This window comes from Macaca nemestrina, chromosome 1 (assembly GCF_043159975.1).
Source record: "Macaca nemestrina isolate mMacNem1 chromosome 1, mMacNem.hap1, whole genome shotgun sequence".
NCBI lineage: Eukaryota > Metazoa > Chordata > Mammalia > Primates > Cercopithecidae > Macaca > Macaca nemestrina.
The window spans coordinates 98,547,796-98,572,866 of NC_092125.1; the positions used below are offsets into that span (position 1 = coordinate 98,547,796).

Below are 25,071 nucleotides of genomic sequence, written 5' to 3' on the forward strand. Positions count from 1 at the left end.
CCCCTATAAAGGGGAAGGGGGAGTGTGACACTTTCTTTCCATGTTCAAGTGAAAATAAATAATGTACCCTGCAGCCCTTTTCCCCTTTGCTTTCTTCTGGCTTGGGCAAAGGGCATCGTAGGTGAAAGTGAAGTAATTCCTTTTTCCTTCCCCCTCCTCCACTCCTACGCCCACTCCCATGCTTGGGAGAATGGGGCTGGGACATGCACTGAGTGTTGCACTTTTATTTATGTAGGGACGCATGTTGAATGAGCCAGGTCTAGAACTGGAGCTTAGTCCAGCTGGTACAATACCAACTCCCCTTCTAGTTCCCAAAGGCGATGTCCAGACATAGACTTTATGATTATTATATTTTTCAATGCCAGTGCTGCTCAGCCCTCAGCAGAACTTCAGTTTTCATGAAATAAACAATGACTACATAAAATGCCACCTTTCTGAAACTGTAATCTGACCTCAGGTGAAGCTCAGGTGAAAGTTTCTTGCCTAAGAAGCCAAGCCTGCCTGTGTTCCATCAAGAGAGTCAAGGTTCTCCAAGTGAGGGGAGCTGTGCCTGGGTCCTGCCTCCAAGTCACATGAGCACCAGCTCACAATGGCGGGGTGGGGGCGGGTCTGAATTCACAGAAGTCGTCTTAAGACAGTGGGTGACCCAGATTGCCATAGAGGTCAGGCCTGCGGTGCTGGAACACAGGCAGGTGTTGACGCAACTGTCGCAGATAGCTGAGGTCTATTTGGGCAAGGCAGAGGCCTGGCCCCTCAGAGCAGCGGGCCACCACTGTTCCCCAGGGGTCTACCACCATGCTGTGGCCATAACTTGCTCTCTTCTCGTGGTGGCGTCCACACTGTGCCGCTGCCACGACATAGCACTGGGTTTCGATAGCACGGGCCCGCAGCAACACCTGGGGATGAAATGTGTGTTCACGTAAGTACATGTAGCAAATAGTGGGGAAGTGACAGTTGAGGGACATTACAGACCAATCTACCCATTGTGACTATTCTGATAATTGCCTGGGAATGATTTACTATTTTAACTATTCTGTAACATGAGAATTATCTGGGGAATGAGTTTTCCCACTAGGTGGAAAGGGGAAGGAATTTAACTGGTAGGGCCAAGCAGGGAGGATAAGGTTAAGAGGCCCTTATGTTTCAAAAACGTGTTGTCTTACCTCCCAGTGGGCTGGGCCTGTAACCGATCCAAAAGCTGAAGGATAGGTAAGTATTTCTGCTCCAGCTTGAGCCAATGCCAGAGAGAGTTCAGGGAACCGCATGTCATAGCAGACAGCTAGACCAACCTGGAATGAAAAACAGCCTACTTAGTAGTCTTCCTGCTCTGTTTGTCACAGCAACTAGTCATACTTCCATTACCCCCTTTCTTAGGGTTTTCTATCCTCTACCGCTAGTTCAGAGTATTCCTGTTCCCCTCCCTCATTCTTTCACAACTCCCACCTTGCCTGCTGGTGTGCTGACAGGTGACTCAAGACTGGGCCCAGGCATGGTGGAATTGCTTTCACACATAGGCCCCTGCCCTGGAATCTCTACGTCACACAGATGTGTCTTCCTGTAAGTGGCCACTACTGCCCCTACAGTAAGAAAGAAGGAATATTTAGTGCTGGTGTTCTAGAAGCTTGCTTACTGCTCCCAAGGAGATAGTTTATAGGCTAGGAACTGAAGTAGGAACACCCCTAAATCCTTGGGTCAAGGAAATAAGAGTTGAGAAACAATTCTGGAGAATCTAAGTTTAGGTAGAAGAGCATGGGAAGAGGCAGGCTAAAGGGTTATAAAGTCTCACCTTTGCTGTTCAGCAGCACGTGACAATTGTAGATTTTCTGAGTCTGCTCCCAGTCTTGGCCACGCTCATGGAAACCACCCAAGGACAGCCAGAGTCCACATTCCCTGGGTGGAAGGGACACTGACAACTCTTTACTGACTTCTCAAGGCTCTACCCTCACATCTGGCAATCCAGGGACACTGTCCAACTAAGATTCTACCTCTCCCTCGCTCTTTCCCTGATACCTGGCAAGCCGGGTGTATTCTTCCAAAAGTCTCCCACCCAGTGGTTCAGACAGGCGTAGCGTCTCTGCAGGGTCGCGTGCAATGAAGTCAAATGCCTCAGGCAGGAAAGCCAGGCAGGCACCCAGTCTGGCAGCCTCTCGAACCAGCTCAGCACATGTTTTAAAGTTCTGTTGCTTGTCTGGCGTCGATGTTACCTGGCACACAGCCACCAAGGGCAGTTTGCAGGAGGAAGAGGAGATAGCCATGGCTCTGGGCCTGTAAATAGCATAGGCAGGATTCTCAGATTTCATAACACGGGGAAACATAAATTTAATGCTAAGGGGTTCAAGTGGAGAGGTAGGAAAGGAATGGACATCCTTTTGGTTATCCTCTTACAGGGCACGTTGACCCAGGGCTAGTAGGGCTCACCAATCAAATGTGTGGATAGTTGACACTCCTGTGTCTCCCACTATCCATTTAACAAACTGAGCATCTAAGTGCCAGGCACTGAGGACACAACAAAACGTGTTACCTGGGCTGAGCACAAGGTACTGAAAGTCGAGGTATCCGGAGTCCGGGACACAGAAGGGACAGGAATCTGTGAGGAGGCCTGGTGATGAAGCCCAGCCTGAAGAAGGTGAGAAATGAGAACACCAACCCCTTCCTCAAGCAATAAATTTCTAGGATTCTCTGACTTCTCTATACTGTGAGCCTGAATCAGGGCCCTGCCAGTAAAACCCTTCTAATCTTCAAAACGCTCTTTACTGTATAAGAAATTATGTACTAAGGGACAAGATCATACAGTGGGAAGATGGAGGAAGGGGCTCTGCTCGCCGCCTGAATAGTTCAACTTCCAATGATCTCACATTAAACTGAAGCCCCTTTCCTTTGACAAACGTTTCCGCAGTCCAAAAGTCATCTCCGGGAACTATCCTTGGTTTTCCCAAGACTCTCTTCTTGACTGTGCACTTGTGCAGTTTTACTGACTCGAAGCTTATTTCCCCTTTCCCCAGAATCTCTCAGGGGAAAGTTCGCCCTCCCTCGTGTCCAACCCCTCCATGGTGGGCAAGGGGCAAAGGAACCCAAGCCCCAAGCCGCGACCCGCCCTCCACCCTCCCGCCGCCCGCTCCAGTTGGCCCATCCCTCCCCGCCATGGGCGCATCTCTGTTGCACAAGTTAAAGCACCGCAGGTGGGATTCACTGCAGTCGACGGGACAGAGAGTAGGTCCTACATGAAGATATGGCCAAAACCATTCGCAGGATCGGAACCGGAGGCCGGCCTGCAGCCAGAAGCGCCGCGGCGAGTGGGCGGTAACTCGCAGGCCGGACGTGACGCAAGGCGGGGGCTGAGCTGCGCCGGCCGGAAACCCAGCAGGCGGCGAAGATGGCGGAGAACAGCGGTCGCGCCGGCAAGAGCAGCGGGAGCGGCGCGGGCAAGGGGGCGGTGTCCGCAGAGCAGGTGAGGAGTGGCTAACGCGAAGGAGGGTGCCCACTTGCGTCTGGAATACTGGCGAGAAGGGGGCGCCTGTGGCCTGTGCAGGCCTTTACTCCAGTAGCACATGTGCGTGGCACCTAGAGAGGGAAGGGTCCCCGGAAAAGCTAGCCGAGCCCCTTCGGAGAGGTAGACGGGTGGGTGGGTGAGAGCCACGCCTCCCTGGGGTGTTGGGTGAGCCTCAGCAAGGGGAAAGCCCTGACATGCAGGGTCTGGGAAGATGCACAGGTCTGAGGGAAGATGGTTTGCTGCTTTCTCTGTCCTCAGCCCCTCCAAACAGGTTATGGCCGGGCAAGACAGCTCGAAACTAACCCCAGAGGATTAGTTAACAGGCTGGCTGTGTAGTCTGTTACGTGATCCTGAACCCACGTTGACAATCGCCGTCACGCTGCAGAGCCACGTGACTCTCATACTCGAACAGCCTAGTGTTCTATATACTATTTTGATTCGAGAGTTCATTACTAGATCGAATTTCTTTAGAGACCAGAAATGCCTTTCTAATCCGAGTTTGCATTTTCCCCAGTGGCTAGCATCGAGAAGCGTTTGATAAGTTAATCAGAAAACCCTTTGTTCCTTGGGAACCATGTTTTGCTAAGTGGAAAAATAGGAGTGGGAGGAAATCTACACAATAGAAATGAAAACAGGTAACAGCTGTTTTATTATTATTATTATTATTTTTCGAGACGGAGTCTCGCTCTGTCGCCCAGGCTGGAATGCATGCAGTGGCACGATCTCGCCTTACTGCAAACTGCGCCTCCCGGTTCAATCTATTCTTCTGCCTCAGCCTCCCGAGTAGCTGGGACTACAGGCGCGCGCCACCACACCCGGCGAATTTTTGTATTTTTAGTAGAGACGGGGTTTCACCATATTGGCCAGACTGGTCTCGAACTCCTGACCTAGTGATCCGCCCACCTCGGCCTCCCAAAATACTGGGATTACAGACGTAAGCCACCGCTCCCGGCCTATAGCTGTCTTGATTATAGGTTAAGTTTTTGTTGAACAATTAATACAGGCAGATGTATCAGCATAAAGATTTTTATTTTTTTTTTTTGTTTTCTGAGACAGAGTCTCGCTCTGTCATCCAGGCTGGAGTACAGTTGCGGAATGTCGGCTTACCACAGCCTCCACCTCCTGGGTTCAAGCAATTCTGCCTTAGCCTCTCGAGTATCTGGGATTACAGGCCTGCACCACCACACCCAGTTAATTTTTGTAGAGGCAGGATATCACCATGTTGCCCATGCTGGTCTCGAAGAGCATAGTCTGGTGGGATAAATAAGGAAGCAAAGTGCTCATATGAGGTGGAAGATAAGTGTCCTAAGAGAAGTATAAAGTGCTATGGAATATAGTTTCTGACTTGAGGTGGGGGAAGGGAAAAGGAACCTAATACTTTTTAATACTTTTTTGTTGTTGTTGAGACGGAGTCTCTGTTGCCCAGGCTGGAGTGCAGTGGCGTGATCTCGACACTGCAGCCTTTGCCTCCCAGGTTCAAGCGATTCTCATGCCTCAGCCTCCCGAGTAGCTGGGATTACAGGTGCACCACCACACCTGGCTAATCGTTGTATTTTTAGTAGAGACGGGGTTTCACCATGTTGGACAGACTGATCTCGAACTCCTGACCTCAAGTGATCCGCCTGCCTTGGCCTCCCAGAGTGGTGGGATTACAGGCATGAGTCACAATACTTTTTTTTTTTTTTTTTTTTTGAGACGGAGTCTCGCTGTGTCGCCCAGGCTGGAGTGCAGTGGCACGGTCTCGGCTCACTGGAAGCTCCACCTCCCGGGTTCATGCCATTCTCCCGCCTCAGCCTCTGAGTAGCTGGGACTACAGGCGCCCGCCACCACGCCCGGCTAGTTTTTTGTATTTTTAGTAGAGACGGGGTTTCACCATGTTAGCCAGGATGGTCTCGATCTCCTGACCTCGTGATCACCCGCCTCGGCCTCCCAAAGTGCTGGGATTACAGGCTTGAGCCACCACGCCCGGCCAATACTTTTTTTTTTTTTTTAGAGACAGAGTTTCACTTCCTTGCTCAGGCTGAGTGCAGTGGTGTGATGATAGCCTGCTGCAGCCTCAAAATCCCTGGGTGATCAAGCCATCCTCCTGACTCAGCCTTCTGAGTAACTGGGACTATAGGAATAAGCCATTTTGAATGGCTAATTAAAAAAAATTTTTTTTGATAGAGATGGGGTGGGGGGGATCTCACTTTGTTGGTTGGGCTGGTCTCGAACTCCTGGCCTCAGGTGATCCACCTACCTTGGTCTCCTAAAGTGTTGGGATTGCAGGTATGAGCCACCTTGTGTGGCTCCCCCTAATACTTTTTAAGGCTACCATGGGCCAAGCAGTCTGCTGGGTACAGCGATACAGATATAGTAGTTCCCCCTTATCTGAGGGGGACATATTCCAAGACCCCAGTAGATGCTTGAAACCTGGAATAGTATTGAACTCTGTTTTTTCTCATACCTATGATAAAGTCTAATTTATATAATAGGTACAGTAACTAATAAAATAGAACAATTATAACAATATAATAAAGGTTACATGAATGTGGTCTCTCTTTTTCAAAATATTTTATTATACTGTAGTCACCCTTCTTGTGATAATGTGAGATGATAAACTGCCTTCCTGATGAGGTAAGGTGAATGACAGCATTGTGATATAGCCTTAGGCCACTATTGATAAGTCAGAAGGAGAATCATCTGCTGTAGATGATCTTGGATCATTGAGCCATGATAATGTTGAGCAGGAGATGTTGATGACTAAAGGGCAGGTAGCATATACAGCATGGGTAGGCTGGGCAAAAGGATGATTCACATCCTGAGCGGGATGGCTCGAGATTTCATCACGCAATTGACAACAGTGTGCAACTTAAAACTTATGAATTGTTGGCCAGGTGCCGTGGCTCACGCCTGTAATCCCAGCACTTTGGGATACCGAGGTGGGTGGATCATCTGAGGTCAGGAGTTCGAGACCAGCTTGGCCAACATGGCGAAACCCCATCGCTACTAAAAATACAAAAATTAGCCAGGTGTGGTGGCGGGCACCTGTAATCCTAGCTACCCAAGAGGCTGAGGCAGGGAGAATCGCTTGAATCCAGGAGGCGGAGGTTACAGTGAGCGAAGATTGCGCCATTGCATTCCAGCCTGGGCAACAGAGTGAGACTCTGTCTCAAAAAACAAACAAAAAGTATGAATTATTTATTTCTGGAATTTTCCACTTATTTTCAGACATTGGATAACTCTGGATAATGAGAGACTATTGTAAATGAAATAGACTTTGTCTTCAAATTGCTTTACTCACAGACTCATTTGAGAAAAGACAAACCAAACATTAAAGATTTATAGTGTGCTGCACAATCCGTTCATTATGGCAGCTAAAGGAGAGACCCCTAACTAATCACGAGGTTGTAGGATTGTGGGGGTAGGGGCTGGAAAAGGGAAGCTGTGGTATAGTAGGGTGGCTAAGAGCATTCTTATGCAATAGGGTCAGACCTAAGTTTGAATTTCATTTCTACTATTTACTATTTATATATGACCTCCCATGAGTTACATCTTGGCCTCCCCCATCTGTAGAAACATAACAGTACCTACCTTGTCTCTGAATTTAGAGTATTAGGCAAGACAATGCATGCAAAGTGTTTTGCACAGTGATTAGAAGATAGTATGTGTTTAGTAAATGCTAGTTGGCTTTTGTTTTCTAGAGGAGAAAATCCTTCAGCTCAATTCTGAAGGATGAGAGAAGTTAGTCAAGCAAAGAAGGAAGTGGAAGATTTTCTAGGTAGAGGGAATAATGTGTTCCAAAACACTAAGGCATGAAACTGCCTGGCATGTTTGGGATGCAGGTGGGGCTTAATGTTTGAGATGGATTACAGAACTTGAATATGGAGAAAAGGGGATGAAAGAGGAATGTAAGATGTCTCTCAGGTTTCTGTCTTTGGTGGATAATGGTGCCATAGGGAATGTAGGAAGACAGACAATTTGGAGGGAAATAAAAGTTTATTTTAGGATTTTGAGTTTAGTTTTCTTGTGGGACAACCAGGTTAAACATTCAGTAGACACGTTGATTTTTAAATCTTGAGATACAGAAAGAAATCTGAGTTGGAGATACAGATTTGAGAATTGAGTTTATGGATGATAAAGCCATGGTTATGTATGAAAATGATCACTTTCCATAGTTTGTACAGAAAGTGAAAAAATAAGTAGAACAAGAGTGGAACCACTGTTTTAGGGGAGCTAAAGAGAAGCTCTTAGACTTCCCTCAGGAAACTGAGGAAGTGTTATAATTGAGTTTTGAGGCTGTTCCTTGATTAACATTCTCTTGCCTTTGTTTATTCTGGAGAGAACACTGGGTAAAACATTGCAAGATTTATCACTGCTGCAAATTTGAGCCACGTATGTCCCTTACAAACAAGATGGAAGAAAATAACACATTGTGTTAGACACTTAACTTGTTTTACCTTCTGTTGCTGATTGAGACAGAGTCTCATTCTGTTGCCCAGGCTGGAGTGCAGTGGTGTGATCACAGCTCACTGCAGCCTCAACCTCCCAAGGCTCAGGTGATTCTTGTACCTCAGCCTCCCAAGTTACTGGGACTACAAGCATGTGCTACCCTGCCCAGCTTATTTTTGTACTTCTTGTAGAGATGGAGTTTTGCCATGTTGCCCAGGCTGGTCTTGAACTCCTGGGCTCAAGCAGTCCACCTGCCTTGGCCTCCCAAAGTGCTAGGACTATAGGCATGAGCTGAGCCACCGCTCAGGCTTACCTTATATTATTTAATTACTGCCATTTGAAGTAGGTTGTATTGTCCTCCATTTATAGGTGAGGACATTTTAATTTCAGAGGTTTTAGTTAACTTGCCCAAGGTCAGTAACTGGAAGAGCAGATTTTTAAATGAGGGACTTAAGAATCAGGTAGACCTATTTTTTCCACTTATGCCGTGATTGTATTAGAGATATTTAAGCAGAACCCTGAAGGAGTGGATGGATTTGAACAGGTAGCAGTGGGAATAGAAAGTAGGGAATATAAGAGGAGAGTAGTTGAGTAAGGCCATAGAGGTCTTTGAGTGCAGGGCAAAGAATTTGTGACCTTTTAACATAAGCAGTGAGGAAGTCGCAGAAGGATATGTGTTATATTATTAATTGTTTAACTCTTACATAAAATAATACATTTATTGTTGGAACTGTAGAAAATACAGGAAAAAGTTCAAACCAGGAAATAAATTGCCTGTAATCCAACTATCCAGAGATAACTTTTCTTGCCATTTTGGAGTATATCCTTTGAGAGATTTTTTCCCCCTCCTTTATCTTTTTATGTATATATGTGTGGATGGAAGGAGGGCGTTTTGTTGTTTTTTTTTTTTTTTACATATTTTATAAAATTAGGATTATACTACAGTATGTACTGGTTTGTAATCTGTTTTTTAAGCCTAATAGTATATGTTGAACATTTTTCTATGTCATCTAAGTGTTAGGAAGATTAAATTAGCAGTGTGTACAGTAGATATGGGGAGTCTAAAAATAGGATCATTTAGAAGACTATTGCAGTGTTCAGACAAGAAAGTAATGAACATCTGAACTAAGGTGATGTCAGTGAGCCTAAGATAAATTGCTGAAGTAAGTGCAATACATTTGGCAGTTGATGGGATTATGGTATGTTAAAAAATGAACCTGGGTATGGTGGCAAGTGCCTGTAGTCCCAGCTACTCAGGAAGCTGAGACAGGAGGATCACTTGAGTCTGGGAGTTTGAAGCTATAGTGTGCCATAATCATGCCTGTGAATAACCACGTTTCACCGGTCTGAGCAGCATAGGGAGACCCCATCTTTAAAAACAAAACAAAAGATGAAACTAGGGTTTCCTACCAGGAGGGCTAGAGTGATGTCAGTAGCAGAAATAGAAGAGATAAGAAGATCACTTCAGCTTTGAACAACATGAGTGTAAGATACCCATGGGACATTTAGGTGGAGATGATCTGTAATAGCAGCTACTATTTATTGAAAACTTGTTATATGATAGATATTGTCCTAAGTTCTTGATGTAATTACTTAATCCTTAAACGACATTCTGTGAGGCAGGTATTATCTGTATTTTATTGGTGAAGAAACATCAGAAAAGAAGTAACTAATCCTTATGCATTCTGTGAGGCAGGTATTAATCTGTATTTTATTGGTGAAGAAACATTCAGAAAAGAAGGAACTTGTCATGGTCTGATGTTAAGCCATTTCTGTCAGGCACAAAAAAGCTCTTTTTCTAACTTGTAAATGTGGGACTAAAATTTCTGAAAAGGCCTGGTTTTGCAGGCAATTCGAATAAAGGCAATTGCTGGAACTATAGAAGTAGCTAAGAATGCCACTTGAAATAGTATAGATTACCCTGATTTGATTATATGAATGTATCAAATTATCACATATACCATGAAAATATGAATGAGTATGAATCAATAAAAAATAATTTCAAAAATAATATAAGGTAATGAAGAAGTGCTGTGAATAGAATCTTAGATCCTGTGGCCATTGTAGGAGTGAAAGAGGAAGAACTTTCAGAAAGGAGAAAGGAGGAGGCTTGAGATAGGAAGGAGAACTGAAGGGACCTGGAAACCAAAGGGGAGTTGAAGATCTACATTGTATCGGGCACTTGACCTATTATCTCAGTTAGTTCTCATTGTTACCCTATAGCAGTGGTTCTCAATTGGCATGATCTTTTCCTAGGAGACATTTGGCAATGTTTGGAGACATCTTTGGTTGTCACAAGTTAAAGGGGTTGCTACTGGCTTTTAGAGGGTATAGTCCAGGGATTAAACATCCTATAGTGCCTGAGACAGCCCTTATAGCAAAGAATAATTTGGCCTAACATGTCAGTAGTGACAATGTTGAGAAATCTTGCCCTGTGGTATATTAGGTCCATTTTATAAATGTGGAAACAAGGAAAGTAACTCAGTCATATAGCAAGTAAATGGCAAAACTGGGATTTCAACCCAGGTCAGAATAGGAAGTTTGGGTTCTTTCCACTTTACTCTGTTGCTCCTTGGATCCCAGTACTTGGGGAGGCTGAAGCAGGAGGATCTCTTGAAGCCATGAGTTTGAAACCAGCTTGGGCAACATAGTAAGACCCCCATCTCGGACCGGGCACAGTGGCTCACACCTGTAATCCCAGTACTTTGGGAGACTGAGGCAGGTGGGTCACGAGGTCAGGAGATCAAGACCATCCTGGCTAACATAGTGAAACCCTGTCTCTACTGGAAAAAAAAAAAAAAATTAGCCGGGTGTGTTCGTGTTGGCAAGCACCTGTAGTCCCAGCTACTCAGGAGGCTGAGGCAGGAGAATTGCTTGAACCCAGGAGGTGGAGGTTGCAGTGAGCCAATATCGTGCCACTGCACTCCAGCTTGGGCGACAGAGCGAGACTCCGTCTCAAAAAAAACAAAACAAAACAAAAAAAACATATCTCTACAAAAATTAATAAATAAAAATTTCATGAAGAGAAGGGATGAGTACTATTATTTGATGGAGTAATAAGGTCAAAAAGTTTTCTTTGACAGAGAGTTGAGTATGTTCTCCAGAAAAGGGGGCACTGAACTGAAAGGAAGGTTATTAGTGGAGCAGTATCCCAGATCATGCTTTTCCAGGTTCATCCAATGGTAATTCTCTACCTCTTCTATTCCACTGAAACCAGTAAGAGTAAATGTCATGTAAGAAGACCCAAGGACATTTTGGAGAGAAAGGTAATGATTATAGATTTTTTCCTAAAATTATTAAAACTACATGGTAAACAAAAAAAACAGGAATATAAATTTGCTAAGAAATTAATATTTGATAAGGAATAATATATTAACAGAGATAGATTTTTAGAATTAGACAAACCTGGATACAGGTATGATTTCTGCAGTTCACTAGGTTATTTTATTTTTTGAGATGGAGCCTTGCTCTTTCACCCAGGCTGGAGTGCAGTGGTGTGATGTAGGCTCACTGCAACCCCGGCCTCCCAGGTTCAAGCAGTTATTTTGCCTCAGCCTCCCTAGTAGCTGGGACTACAGGCATAAGCTACCACACCCGACTAATTTTTTGTATTTTTAGTAAAGATGGGGTTTCACCATGTTGGCCAGGCTGGTCTCGAACTCCTGAGCTTAAGTGATCTGCCTGCCTCAGCCTCCCAAGGTGATGGGATTATAGGTGTGAGCTACTGCGCCCGTCCCACACTGTTTTGCTTTGTTTTGTGTTTGTGAGACACAGTCTTGTTCTGTCACCCAGGCTGGAGTGTAATGGCACAATTTGGGTTCACTACAACTTCCACCTCCCAGGTTCAAGCGATTCTCCTGCCTCAGCCTCCCGAGTAACTGGGATTACAGGCACCCCCGACCATGCCCAGCCAATTTTTGTATTTTTATTAGGGACAGGGTTTCACCATGTTGGCCAGGCTGGTCTGGAACTCCTGGCCTTAAGTGATCTGCAGGGTTTCACCATGTTGGCCAGGCTGGTCTCAAACCCCTGGCCTGAAGTGATCAGGCCACCTCTGCCTCCCAAAGTGCTGGGATTACAGGCAGGAGCCACTGTGCCTGGACCCACACTAGGTTATTTTGACCACCACACAACACTCCACCAGCCTTGGTCTCCTCCTTTACAAATTGAAGCTACAGGTCTTACAGTCTTTTTTGTTTTTTAGAATTAAGTGAGATAGTCTAGCACAGTGCCTGGCATATAATGGGTGTTCCTTTACTGTTGAGACTGGAAGGCAGATTATAGTAGGACTATGAAAGAAATAGATATTTTAAAATAGGTTGCATTTGTATATTTAAAATTTTAAAAGAAGATAATAGAAGGCAGTCTGCATGGTGGAAAATAACACAATATACATAGAAAATATTTTGTCAAATTATTTAAGTAACTAATATGCATTTACATGTGAGCACATAGAAGGGGTTAACGTATGGGAGTGGAAGATGGCCAGATTCTTCTGCTTCCCAGAAGAATCTAAGTTGAAACCTGAAGAAGGAATTAGACTTAGGCAGAGAAAAACTGAATGAGAGAGGTTTGGGAAAGTACACCAAAGGTAGGGTGAAGATTCTATGCAGATGCCTGAAGACAGCTGTTAAGGGAAACTACCAGTGACTTAGGACACTGAGTGCTGAGTTAAGATGTGGAGGGAACGACTGATTAGGAGAGGTAAGCTGGAACCTGGTCTTTATAGGACTTTTTGAGGAGTTTAGATTTTATCCTGTGAGCATTGGGAAGGTTTTAGGCATAGGAATAATTGGTTAGATTTATATTTTTGGTCACTGATGCTGCAGTGTGGGGAGTGGATTAAAGGGGGCAAATCAGGAGACAGTATAGAAATAAGGAGGGTATAGTAGTACAGATGTAATTAATTTGATATAGATAGTGAATCAAGGATGATTCCAAGGTTTCTGGAGTTACATTCTAACTCTAAAAAGTATTAAATTAACAGAAATAATAAAAGCTACCATTAGGGCTCTAGGGTAAGAGATATAATCATGATATTGCTGGTAGCAATATAAATTAATCTGGTCATCTTGGAGAGCTTTCAAGCGACATGCAATGGAAGCTGTAATAATACTAATGCCCCTTTTACTTATTGACCTTACTTTTGTTTTTTGTTTTTTGTTTTTTGTTTTTTTTTTTTGAGACGGAGTCTCGCGCTGTGTCACCCAGGCTGGAGTGCAGTGGCGCGATCTCGGCTCACTGCAAGCTCCGCCTCCCAGGTTCACGCCATTCTCCTGCCTCAGCCTCTGAGTAGCTGGGACTACAGGTGCCCGCCACCACGCCCGGCTAGTTTTTTGTATTTTTAGTAGAGACGGGGTTTCACCATGTTAGCCAGGATGGTCTCGATCTCCTGACCTCGTGATCCACCCGCCTCGGCCTCCCAAAGTGCTGGGATTACAGGCTTGAGCCACCGCGCCTGGCCTTTTTTTTTTTTTTTTTTTGAGACGGAGTCTCGCTGTGTCGCCCAGGCTGGAGTGCAGTGGCCGGATCTCAGCTCACTGCAAGCTCTGCCTCCCGGGTTTTTACGCCATTCTCCTGCCTCAGCCTCCCGAGTAGCCGGGACTACAGGCGCCCGCCACCTCGCCCGGCTAGTTTTTTGTATTTTTTAGTAGAGACGGGGTTTCACCGTGTTAGCCAGGATGGTCTCGAACTCCTGACCTCGTGATCCGCCCGTCTCAGCCTCCCAAAGTGCTGGGATTACAGGCTTGAGCCACCGCGCCCGGCCTTGACCTTACTTTTGAATACCATTCAAGAAATTCAAGAAAAGTGGCTATAAATCGTGCACTATTTGTCCAAAGTGGTTTTGTTTTGTTTGTTTGTTTGTTTTTTTGAGATGGAGTCTCACTCTGTTGCCCAGGCTGGAGTGCAGTGGCATGATCTCAGCTCACTGCAACCTCTATGTCCTGGGTTCAAGTGATTCTCCTTTTTTTTTTTCTTTTTTTTTTGAGACAGAGTTTTGGTCTTGCGCCCAAGCTGGAGTGCAATGGCACGATCTCAGCTCACTGCAACCTCCGCCTCCCGGGTTCAAGTGATTTTCCTGCCTCAGCCTTCTGAGTAACTGGGATTACAGGCATGTGCCACCACACCCAGCTAATTTTTTTGGTATTATTTTTAGTAGAGACAGAGTTTCACCATGTTGGCCAGGCTGGTCTTGAACTTCTGACCTCAAATGATCCACTGGCTTTGGCCTCCCAAAGTGGTGGGATTATAGGGGTGAGCCATTACACCCAGCCTTGTTTTTTTTTTTTTTAATTTTTAATTTTAATTTTATTTTTTTTGAGACAGACTGGCTCTATTGCCCAGGCTGGAGTGCAATGGTGTGATGTCAGCTCACTGCAACTTCTGCCTCCTGGGTTCAAGTGATTCTCCCACCTCAGCCTCCCAAGTAGCTGGGACTACAGGTGCATGCCACCATGCCCAGCTAATTTTTTTGTATTTTTAGTAGAGATGGGGTTTCACCATGTTGACCAGGCTGGTCTTGAACTCTTGACCTCAGGTGATCTGCCTGCTTCGGCCTCCCAAAGTGCGGGGATTACAGGCATGAGCCACCACACCTGGCCTTTGTTTTTTTTTTTTTTTTTTGAGGCAGAATCTCAGTCTGTAACCCAGATTGGAGTGCAGTGGTGCGATCTTAGGCTCACTGCTACCGCCACCTCCCGGGTTCAAGCGATTCTCCTGCCTCACCCTCCCGAGTTGCTGGGACTACAGGTGTGCACTACTACGCCTGGCTAATTTTTGTATTTTTAGTAGAGATGGGGTTTTACCACGTTGGCCAGGCTGGTCATGAACTCCTGACCTCAAGTGATCTGCCCACCTTGGCCTCCCAAACTGCTGGGATTACAGGCATGAGCCACTGTGCCAGGCCTGTCCAAAGAGATTTTATATTAGTACTGTTTATTATAGAAAAATTGGAAACAACCTAAATGTTCCAACAGCAGAGGATTAGTTAAACTTTTTTTTTTTTTTTTTGAGACAGAGTCTCGCTCTGTCACCCAGGATGGAGTGCAGTAGCACGATCTCGGCTCACTGCAACCTCTGCCTCCCAGGTTCAAGCAATTCTTCTGCCTCAGCCTCCCAAGTAGCTGGGACTACAGGCACGTGCCACTACACCCGGCTAGTTTTTTGTATTAGTAGTAAAGACCGGGTTTCACCGTATTAGCCAGGATGGTCTGGATCTCCTGACCTCGTGATCCACCTACCTCACCCTCCCAAAGTGCTGGGATTACAGGCATGAGCCATCACGCCCGGCCTTAGTTAAGCAGTTTTTAAAAATATATCAATAGGGTATGGGCTTGGTGGCTCATACCTGTAATCCCAGCACTTTGGGAGGTTAGGATGGGAGGATCGCTTGAGCCCAGGAGTTCAAGACCAACCTAGGCAATATGGCAAAACCCTGTCTCTACAGAAAAATACAAAAATTAGCTGGGCATAGTGGCACATGCCAATGGTCCCATCATTCAAGAGGCTGAGGTGGGAGGATCGCTTCAGCTCAAGAATTCAAGGCTGCATTGAGCCATGATTATGCCACTGCACTCCAGCCTAGGGAACAGAGTGAGACCCCATCACTACAAAAAGTTAAAAAAAACTAGCCAGGAGTGGTGATGGGTGCCTGTCATGCCAACTACTAGTATAAGTGGAGGCAGGAGGATCACTTGAACCTAGGAGTTCAAGGCTGCAATGAGTCATGATTGCACCACTGCACTCCATCTGGGCAACAGAGTAAGACCCTGTCTCAAGAAGAAAAGAAAAAAATTGTTTGTACATAGATGATGATTTAATAGGGTTGGGAGACGCAACACTGACGTGTCAATCTGTGCTTACACCAGACAACTTAAAGAGAATAAGGAATAAGGAAAGGGAAGGATAATTAGGTCCTAGCCACAGGGGACAAGACCATTAGAAAAGTTGTGTTTTAAAAGGAAAAATGGGGGAATAGAGGATAACTTCTCTGTTTCCATTACCTGGCAGACCCCAGAAATGGCTTAATATTGGCTTATTTTGCATATAGTCTACAGTTAAGTTGCAGTTAGCTGCTGTATTAGGCTGTTCTTGTGTTGCTGTAATTACCTGAGACTGGATACTTTGTAAGAAAAGTGGTTTAATTGGCTCATGGTTCTGTAGGCTGTACAGGAAATGTGGCATCTGCTTCTGGGGTGGCCTCAGGAAGCTTCCAATCATAATGAAAAGCAAAGGGAGGGGACAGGTGTCTCATGCATGGTGGGAGCAGGAGGAATAAAGAGGAGTAAGTGTCATACTTTTAAAGAACCAGATCTTATGTGAACTCAGATCAATAACTGACTTATCATCAAGGGGATGGCAACCAGGTCATTCATGAGAGATCTACCCCCATGATCCAAACACCTCCCACCAAGCCCCACCTCCAACATTGGGGATTATATTTCAATATGAAACTTAGAGGGGACACATAAACTATATCAGCTGCTAAGAGATTTCATTTCCTTTACGTGCACTTATGGCTGAAATTTTCCATAATAACTGTGGATAATTCACATGTTTAAGTAGATTTTAGTTTGGTATTTGATTAAAAGTTCATAAAATGGAACAAGAGGAAATTAGTTATTAGCAAGAATGTGGAAGAAAAGTCGGAATTAAAAAAAAAAATCTCAGCTGGGTGCAGTGGCTTATGCCTGTAATCCCAACACTTTGGGAGGTTGAGGTGGGTGAATCACCTGAGGTCAGGAGTTTGAGACCAGCCTGCTGCCTGTAATCCCAGCTCTTTGGGAGGCTGAGGTGGGAGGATTGCTTGAGGCCAGGAGTTCAAGATCAGCCTGAGCAACATGGCGAGACCATCTCTACAAAAAAAATAAATAAAAAAATAACTGCTGTGGTGGCACATGTCTGTAGTCCCAGCTACTTGGGAGGCTGAGGCAGAAGGATCACTTGAGCCCAGGAGTTAAAAGTTGGGGCATCAGAAATTTTAGACACTTAAGCTGATTTCTTTGATGTATTTAACAACATACATCCAGAAAAGTGGATCATTTGGGTGCTAAGGGAACATCTAGAATCTGCTTTAGTCATAATTTTTTTTTTAGCTGGAATTATTTTGATCTGGAATTAGCTTTTTCTAGAGAAAAAGCTGATATAAATGGGATGGTTTTGAGATAAGCAATGAAGGTTAAGGAAAAACAGCCTGTAGATCAGTTAGATTTCCAAGGCATTTGTTGAAATGAATGGATAAAGTAGATTGAGATGAAGGGGTGATAGATGGGAGAAAGGAGGAAGTTGCTGGAATGGCAAGTTTTTGGTGAAGTATTATTCCTTGGTTTATTGGCAGTAGAAGGGATATAAGGGTGGTGCAGGTCAGCCATTTGGATAATATTTGCTGTATATGATCCTTGCAGAGGGCGAGCTAGAGCTAAGGGGCCAGGCCAGGCATGTTGGCTCATGCCTGTAATCCCAGCACTTTGGGAGGCTGAGGCAGGCAGAGCGCTTGAACCCAGGAGTTTGAGACCAGCCTAAGCAACATAAGAAGACCCTGTCTCTACAAAAATATTAGATGGTGTGCACCTGTAGTCCCAGCTGCATGGGAGGCTGAGGCAGAAAGATCACCAGACCCCAGGGAGATTGAGGCTGCAGTGGGCTGTGATTGCACCACTGCACTCCAGCCTGGGTGACACAGTGCGACCTTTCTTAAAAAAAAAAAAAGAAAGAAAGAGATGGGACCCTAGTAAAGATGAAGTGGTTAATCATCTTTATTAGGGCAAAGTTTCTGGCTGTGTGACTGGAGATGATATTTACAAATAGGAGTGAGAGATTTGGTAATGGTTGGAATGGATTGAGTCCACTGTTGTCAGATGGCCAGGAGAGTCTAAAGGGGCAGTTCTGGACTTGGAGAGAAGTCCATGACAGTATTAATATACTTCACTGTTCACAAAGATGTTTCACACTCATTGGCTCACATGATACAACAACCTTATGAAGTAGGAATCATTATCTGCATTTTGCAGGTAAGAAAACTTAAGTCTCAAAGGGGTTGATCCAGTGGTTCTCAGTTCACACTACACAATAGAATTACGTGGGAGATCTTTTTAAAAATACTGAGGACTGGGCCTTACCCCCAGTAGTTGTGTAGTTGTTCTGAGGCTCCACTATTCATGTTTTTAAAATGATTCAGGTGATTCTAACATATAGCCGTGGTTAAGAACTACAGGGTTAAATGTCTGTCCCAGCCATAGAGCCAATAAAGTAGCAGAGGCAGAACCTGAAACCTGGTCTTTTGTCTCTGAGCCTCATATTTTTCATTTGTTTTCCCCACACTCTGATTTTTCAGGTTTCATTTAAGACCATTACATTATCCCTTAGGAAGCGTGTATCAGTTAGGGTTTATAGGCTACAGAAACCAACTCTGACCAGCTTTCTTTTTTTTTTTTTTTTTTTTGAGATGGAGTCTTGTTCTGTCGCCAGGCTGGAGTGCGGTAGCGCAATCTCGGCTCACTGCAATCTCCGCCTCCTGGGTTCAAGCAATTCCCCTGCCTCAGCCTCCCGAGTAGCTGGGACTACAGGCACGCCACCATGCCCGGCTAATTTGTTGTATTTTACTAGAGATGGGGTTTCACCATGTTGGCCAGGATGATCTTGATCTCCTGACCTCGTGATCCGCCCACCTCGGCCTTCCAAAGTGCTGGGATTACAGGCGTGAGCCACCGCGCCTGGGTCTTTTTTTTTTTTTTTTTTTAAGGGCTATTTTTGAATAATAGTGGGTATTTCACAGAATTGAACAGAAAAAAAAAGGCTAAATAGACTGAACAAAGTTCAAGAACTGGGGCAGCTTTAGGGAATCTAGGAATAGGAATGGAAGGTCATCTCTATAGAACCAATAGGAATCTTAACTCCAGCTGTCTTCTATACCCATTTGTCTGCAAAATTCCAATTCCTGTAGAGAGACTCCGTAGGTCACTGCCCCTGGGTCAGGGGTCGTGTGGTTAATAACCCCAAAAGAACCACACCAAGTTAAGGAGGGGCAGTTCCCCAATGGATGGAATACTGAGCAGACACAAACAAGAGTTTCTCATTACAAAGCCCTTCCTGACAGCCCTCACTGCAAGTCTAGGCTCCCCTGTAGGTACTCCAGTAGCTCTCCACCCCCATTCTTTTGGCTCACTGCAACCTCTGCCTCCTGGGTTCAAACGATTTTCCTGCCTCACCCTCCCAAGTAACTGGGACTACAGGTGCACACCACCACATCCAACTAATTTTTCTATTTTTAGTAGAGACGGAGTTTCGCCATGTTGGCCAGGATTGTCTCGATCTCTTGACCTCGTGATCCACCTGCCTTGGCCTCCCAAAGTGCTGGGATTACGGGCGTGAGCCACCGCACCTGGCCCCCATTATATTAAATGCCTGTTTCCCAACAAACTATAAGCTATGAGAAGCCAGAGGCCAAATCTATTCTATGATATCCCTCAGTAGGCCCTCCGTGTTTGGTGAATGGAATTCCAGAAAAATTTTAGGTCGAAATCGCAAACTTGTGGTTCTACTCCTTTTCCAAGGTAGGTGCCCACTACAGCTTTGTAAAGCCTGCCACCCTATGTGCTATCTGGACCCTCTGCCATTTCCACTATCCCCTCTTTCATCTCTTCTCTCACCTTGTTAGGTAATTGCTGGCTTCAACCGCCTTCGGCAGGAACAGCGAGGCCTGGCATCCAAAGCAGCTGAGTTGGAGATGGAGTTGAATGAGCACAGGTGAGAAAGTCAGGGAGCAGCAAACAGTAGGACAGTTCTATGGGCTACTCCGTGAGGGGGATTTGTAGTAGAGTGGGGCTGAATCCTCAGGTCCTGCCTTGTTCTCCTATCCCAGCCTAGTGATCGATACACTGAAGGAGGTAGATGAAACTCGTAAGTGCTACCGCATGGTTGGAGGAGTGCTGGTGGAGCGAACTGTCAAAGAGGTGCTGCCTGCTTTGGAGAACAACAAGGAGCAGGTAAGCAAGAATCATTGAATAGGATCGGGTACAGTGGCTGTAAACCCAGCACTTTGGGAGGCCAAGGTGGGTGGACTCCTTGAGTCCAGGAGTTCGAGACCAGCCTGGGCAACATGGTGAAACCATATCACTACAAAAAATACAAAAAATTAGCTGAGTATGGTGGCATGTGCCTGTAGTCCCAGCTACTCACCTGAGCCTAAAATGTCGAGGCTTTAGTGAGCTGTGATCACCTCACTGCACTCCAGCCTGGGTGACAGAGTAAGACCCTATCTCAAAAAAAAAAAAAAAAGGACAACAGCATAAAATAGCCTATGCTCATTATGCTATGCTAAGGCCAACTCTTAGACAAGAGGAATTGCTGACTGCTGTGGGCTCTGTGACCTGGCTGAATTGGGGTGGGAGGATTGGGGTTAGATTAGTGTTTCTCATAGAGTGTGTTTCACGGGTATGTGAATCAAAATCACCTGAAGGACTAATTTATAAATGCCGCTTCCCGAACCCACTGGATCAGAACCTTTGGGAGTGCCATGAAGTGACATTTTAAAAATAAGCTAGGCTGGGCATGGTGGCTCACACCTGTAATCCTAGCACTTTGGGAGGCCGAGGCGGGCAGATCACGAGGTCAGGAGGTCGAGACCATCCTGGCTAGCATGGTGAAACCCTGTCTCCACTAAATACAAAAAACTGGGCATGGTGGTGGGCATCTGTGGTCCCAGCTACTTGGGAGGCTGAGGCCGGAGAATGGTGTGAACCCGGGAGGCGGAGCTTGCAGTGAGCCGAGATTGCGCCACTGCACTCCAGCCTGGGCGACAGAGCGAGACTGCATCTCAAAAAAAAAAATAAGTAAAAAATGAAAAAATAAAAATAAGCTCATGCCTGTATTCCCAGTGCTTTGGGAGACTGAGGCAGGAGGATTGCTTGAGGCAGGAGTTTGAGACCAGCCTGGGCAACATAGTGGGAACTTGTCTCTGTAAAAAATAAAAATAAACAGCCCAGGTGATTCTAAGTACATTAAAGTGTATAAACCACTGCTTTCAAGAAAGGAATAATTTTAATATCTGGACTCCTCTACTTGGTTAAAGGTAAGGTTAAACGTGTTAACACTTCCTCCAGCCATAGTCCATTCCAGGTGGGGAAAAGGAGTCCTGAATACCTTATATAATCCCTGTCACTTGTCCTCTAGATACAGAAGATCATTGAGACATTGACACAGCAGCTTCAGGCAAAAGGAAAAGAACTAAATGAATTCCGGGAAAAGCACAACATTCGTCTCATGGGAGAAGATGAGAAGCCAGCAGCCAAGGAAAACTCAGAAGGGGCTGGGGCTAAGGCCAGCTCAGCTGGAGTGTTGGTCTCCTAGGGACCAAGGCCTTTGCATTTTTTTCTACCCTGACTCCCACTTCTGATTTCTCTTTATTGTTATTATTATTATTTTCTCTGCTATTGTAATATTTTTTGTTAATTAAATGTTTTGGTCAGAATGCTTAGCTGTAGCCTGAAGTTTTCTCCCACTTAGGGGTGGAAATTGTTTTGAGACATGGAACAGCATATGATTTGTGGTTTTTGTTTCCATCAGGTTAATGACTCATAATATGAGAATAGGACCCATATTTATTTTATCCTTTCCTTGCAAATAAAGGTATGTCCACTTATTTACTGCCTTTCCCCCTCCCCAAAAAAATTTCAGAGACAAATCTTGAGTCTCAGATTGAAATTTAATAAGCATTTGAAGTGAAGCAGATAGCTCTGGTGATAATGCTTTATAGATTTGCAACAAAGCAAAACAAAACGAGGCTTAGTGGTGTGTCTTGGCACTATTTAGATAAGGAAGTCCAGAACGCAAACCTGTGGACTGGCTGTCCTGCCATCCTCACCAAAACCCCCAACCAGGTAAAGCTGATCATTCCAAAGGCAGGTGCGATGGCCCACGCGTTTCATCCCGCGATCTGCACAGGGGAAGTGGAACCACAGAGGAGGAGATGTGCCTGTTGGATGGGGCAGAGGGTGGTTATTGAGGCAGTAGCACTTTGTCATTCACAGAACACAACACGACCAAGGGCTTGCCCACTGTTTTTCTGCTCACTTCATTTGTAGGCCTCTTCAAATGCTTAATATTCTGTGTACTCCTTTAACTCCTGTCAACTAATTTTTCATCCTCCCTACCCCATCACTCCATCCTCTTTCTGTAGTCTTCAGCTTCCCCCATCTTCCCACCTTTCCCCCCTTCAGCCATTAGTCTGGCTCTCACGGGTATCATAGATGTAGAGATCATTGCAGATGGTGTCTCTAGCTCTGGTCAGAGTTTCTCCACCAAATAGCACAGCAAAGGGCCCAACCACAGAACATGAGTGATGCCGTAGTCCATGGGGCCCCTTCTGGGACCCCTGCCCACTGCTCACAAGCCTTGCAAGCTTTTCCATCAAATGAGGAGCAACAGGTGGTTCCTCCTTGGGGAGAAAGAAAGCACTGTCTGAAGAGACCTGGGCATCACAATTTCAGCCTCTTCCCATCCTAAACAAGATGTGTGGGGAGCTAATACCTTTATTTTCCCATGACTCCAATGCCTAGCTACTTCTGGTTCAGCTAAGTTGCAACCTCCGAAGAGCAATAGCTGATGACCTGGATGGGGTCCAGGAGTTTGGAGCAGGGCCGCACAATGACCTGAGCGTGAGGCTATGTGGCAGCCTTCTTGCTTGTAGCTGTGGACATGCAGAAATTCAGGCCTGAGTGGGTTTTCTGGAAAATGTAAGTGCCACCGCTCTTGCCGAGGATGGATGGAGAAGAGGCATAGGGCAGTGCGGTAGGTGGGATGAGAGGAAGGGTAATACTGTAGAGAGCTCAGCTAGCTTAAACATGGTAGGTTCGGAGGGTGCGAGGGTGAGGACGTGGATAAATTGCCTGAGAAATGTTTAGGCTTTTGTTTTTCCAGAGTGTAGATGAGAGTGAAAGGTTTTGGGCAGGGGGTGCCATACCAATAGGTGCGGGCGCTGGGGTCCAGCCTTAATGTGTAGATGCTTCCATAGCGTCGCTGAGTGTGGATACCGCCCTCCCGGCCAGCCACCTGCAGCTCTCGGTCAGAGATGCGGGTGCAGGTGTGACTACTGAGGCCGGTGGGGGGGCAGTCACCAGGGGTCGCTGTCCACGCCTCCCACACATCGCGCTCTGTGTCCAGCGCGGTCACTGTGGCCAGGCGGCGAGACCCGTCCCAGCCGCCCACCACGCAGAGCCAACGCCCGCCCACGGGTGCCGCGTCGTGGTGACTGCGCGGGGGGCTGCCCCGGGATCCCAATCGTACGGCCTGGCCCCTCGCCGGGTCGAAGACCACCGTATCGCTGCTGGGCTCTCTCGTTCCTCCTGCTAGGAGACCACCTACGAGATAGAACCGTCCCCGCAGTTCGGTGCATGAATGGAAGGCCCTAGCCAAAAGCGCGTCCCGCGCCACTGGCCTCCAGGCCCAGCCTGAGCCTGCGGCCCGACCCGGGGGCACGGCCACCGCCATGGGCCCCGGGGAGAGGAAGGGCGGTGGGGTCTGCGGCTTGGAACGAGCCCCTACATGGCAGGCCAGGCACCTCGCCTTCCGCGGGCTTCCCCGGGAACCTCCCCCTACCAGACGCCAGCCGGGGTTCCCACCTCAAGCCCAGGCTTTCTCTCCGCCGTCGCCCAGCAACCACTGCAGCGGCTGCAGCGCGACCGCTGCAAACCGAAGGTCGCAAAGCAGCAGTCACCGTGGAGACAGGACACCTGGGTTGCTATCGAGAACCGTAGCTGTATCAGGTCAATAAAAGTCTTGCAAGATTGCTAACTTCAGAAAGTCGGAGGACAGTCGGCTCCTCAGAATAAACCCTTGTGATCTCAGCTGTGAACTGATTTGCGATTATGACATTTGAGGTGCAGGTGCTGCTCCACTAGGGCCGGAAGGGATCATTTGGCTTCAGGGTTTCTTACTCCGGCTAACCACCCCAGGGATGAACAAGGAAGGAGAAGCAAAAGTCAGAGGGTGGGGGAGGTGAAAGTGGACTGAGCACTGGCCCGAGAGAGAGGAGACCTGGGTTCTAGTCCCGACTATGCCCCGACCCTCAAAGGCATTGTTTCTCTTTAGGCCTTCTCAGTTTGTCATTCATCAAATAGGCTGTTGGTTTATTCCCAAAGAAGGTCCCGATTGATTGGGTGGGAGAGTCCTTTCAGCTCTGGCCACTAGAGGGTAGCAGAACCCAGTCTCTCAGGGTACGTACACACACACACACACACACACACACACGCGCGCGCGCGCGCGCGCACACACGCACACACACACGCACACACACAGAAGAGAGAGAGAGAACCCCCCCACACACACACACAGAGAGAGAGAAGAGAGAAGAGAGAGAGAGAGAGAGAGAGAGAGAGAGAGAGAGAGAGAGAGAGAGAACCCACGCAGCCTTAGAAGGGTGAAGTGGGGGAAAAGTGAGAAAATGAGAAAACAGACCCCTACCCTTCTTTCCCTGATATCTTTTATTTAAGCCAGGTTCCAGATACTAACTCTGTCCCCAAGGACCAAGTGATAACTGAAGAGGCCCAGATACAAGCTTACTGGTTTCAGCTGAAGGAGGAAATACAGACAGAATTTTCCTCCCAACACAGCTGGGGTGGGGCAAAAACAGGATCTGTGTCCTCTGGGACTGGGCTGTAAGTGGGAATGATGACTGCTACTTGTGGCCTTTGGTTTCTACACATCACCTTGCTCCCCATCATCCCTGAGATACTGAGACCATAGAGAGTGGCCAGGCAGGAGGATCACTTGAGGCCGGGAGTTCAGGAGTTCAAGACCAGCCTGGGTAACATAGCGATACCCTGTCGAAAGAAAGAAAAAAGGAAGAAAGGAGAGAGTGGCCAGGGCTGCAGTGAGGATGGGCATGTAATGCAGGGTCTGATAGCACAGCAGGGCTTTCCCCTCCTCTTCCCAACTCTTGGTCCTCAGAGAACACAGCATGGGGATGGCATGGGCAGGAAAGGCACAGTTATAGAGACTGGAAGATTACCAGGACCTGTTCCCCACCTGTGCCTTAAAGCCAAGATTCAACAATAGCTTTGAAAGTCTCTGCCCTCCCAACTACAGATTTCCCTGAGTATGACAGGCAGTATTCTCAGTTTTCCAAAAATCATGGTAAGAATCTCTAAAAAATC

General features: G+C 46.4%; 3 protein-coding genes across 6 annotated transcripts; 1 reads left to right on the forward strand and 2 right to left on the reverse strand.

Moving 5' to 3' along the window:
- Nucleotides 1-331: 331 nt before the first annotated feature.
- Nucleotides 332-3,305, reverse strand: LOC105498199 (nitrilase 1). Of its 3 annotated transcripts, none has more exons than XM_011770142.3 (7): nucleotides 3,175-3,305; nucleotides 2,522-2,617; nucleotides 2,011-2,265; nucleotides 1,787-1,890; nucleotides 1,444-1,577; nucleotides 1,164-1,289; nucleotides 332-896 (listed from the first exon to the last, which is right to left on the reverse strand). In XM_011770142.3, exons 3-7 carry the CDS (start codon nucleotides 2,253-2,255, stop codon nucleotides 630-632), a joined length of 876 nt encoding a protein of 291 aa, XP_011768444.1. In that variant the 5' UTR covers nucleotides 2,256-2,265; nucleotides 2,522-2,617; nucleotides 3,175-3,305; the 3' UTR covers nucleotides 332-629. The 3 variants fall into 3 exon arrangements, with proteins under 3 accessions (XP_011768444.1, XP_011768443.2, XP_011768445.1); XM_011770141.3 differs by having other exon boundaries at nucleotides 3,222-3,303; XM_011770143.3 differs by lacking the exons at nucleotides 2,522-2,617; nucleotides 3,175-3,305 and adding an exon at nucleotides 2,856-3,081.
- A 20-nt stretch (nucleotides 3,306-3,325) lies between these two features.
- Nucleotides 3,326-21,395, forward strand: LOC105498200 (prefoldin subunit 2). Of its 2 annotated transcripts, XM_071082381.1 has the most exons (5): nucleotides 3,351-3,448; nucleotides 11,139-11,187; nucleotides 19,578-19,666; nucleotides 19,782-19,905; nucleotides 21,092-21,395. In XM_071082381.1, exons 3-5 carry the CDS (start codon nucleotides 19,647-19,649, stop codon nucleotides 21,266-21,268), a joined length of 321 nt encoding a protein of 106 aa, XP_070938482.1. In that variant the 5' UTR covers nucleotides 3,351-3,448; nucleotides 11,139-11,187; nucleotides 19,578-19,646; the 3' UTR covers nucleotides 21,269-21,395. The 2 variants fall into 2 exon arrangements, with proteins under 2 accessions (XP_011768446.1, XP_070938482.1); XM_011770144.2 differs by lacking the exon at nucleotides 11,139-11,187 and having other exon boundaries at nucleotides 3,326-3,448.
- A 209-nt stretch (nucleotides 21,396-21,604) lies between these two features.
- LOC105498196 (kelch domain containing 9) lies at nucleotides 21,605-23,532 on the reverse strand. Its single transcript, XM_011770127.2, has 4 exons — nucleotides 22,881-23,532; nucleotides 22,448-22,607; nucleotides 22,157-22,355; nucleotides 21,605-21,893 (listed from the first exon to the last, which is right to left on the reverse strand). The coding sequence occupies exons 1-4, from the start codon at nucleotides 23,405-23,407 to the stop codon at nucleotides 21,727-21,729; spliced, it is 1,053 nt and encodes a 350-aa protein (XP_011768429.1). The 5' UTR covers nucleotides 23,408-23,532; the 3' UTR covers nucleotides 21,605-21,726.
- Nucleotides 23,533-25,071: the final 1,539 nt, after the last annotated feature.

Bases quoted from the DNA above. Each gene is read 5' to 3' on its own strand.
- LOC105498199 (XM_011770141.3), bottom strand. The intron at 1,891-2,010 runs GTATCAGGGAAA...CCTTCCACCCAG, and splicing joins GAATACACCCGGCTTGCCAG to GGAATGTGGACTCTGGCTGT. The intron at 1,578-1,786 runs GTGAGACTTTAT...TTCTTACTGTAG, and splicing joins CGTGCTGCTGAACAGCAAAG to GGGCAGTAGTGGCCACTTAC.
- LOC105498200 (XM_011770144.2), top strand. From the start codon at position 3,374: ATGGCGGAGAACAGCGGTCGCGCCGGCAAGAGCAGCGGGAGCGGCGCG. The intron at 3,449-19,577 runs GTGAGGAGTGGC...TCACCTTGTTAG, and splicing joins GGGCGGTGTCCGCAGAGCAG to GTAATTGCTGGCTTCAACCG. The intron at 19,667-19,781 runs GTGAGAAAGTCA...CTCCTATCCCAG, and splicing joins ATGGAGTTGAATGAGCACAG to CCTAGTGATCGATACACTGA.
- LOC105498196 (XM_011770127.2), bottom strand. From the start codon at position 23,407: ATGGCGGTGGCCGTGCCCCCGGGTCGGGCCGCAGGCTCAGGCTGGGCC. The intron at 22,356-22,447 runs GTATTAGCTCCC...TTTCTCCCCAAG, and splicing joins GGAGTCATGGGAAAATAAAG to GAGGAACCACCTGTTGCTCC. The intron at 21,894-22,156 runs GTGAGAGCCAGA...CCCATCCAACAG, and splicing joins TCTCTACATCTATGATACCC to GCACATCTCCTCCTCTGTGG.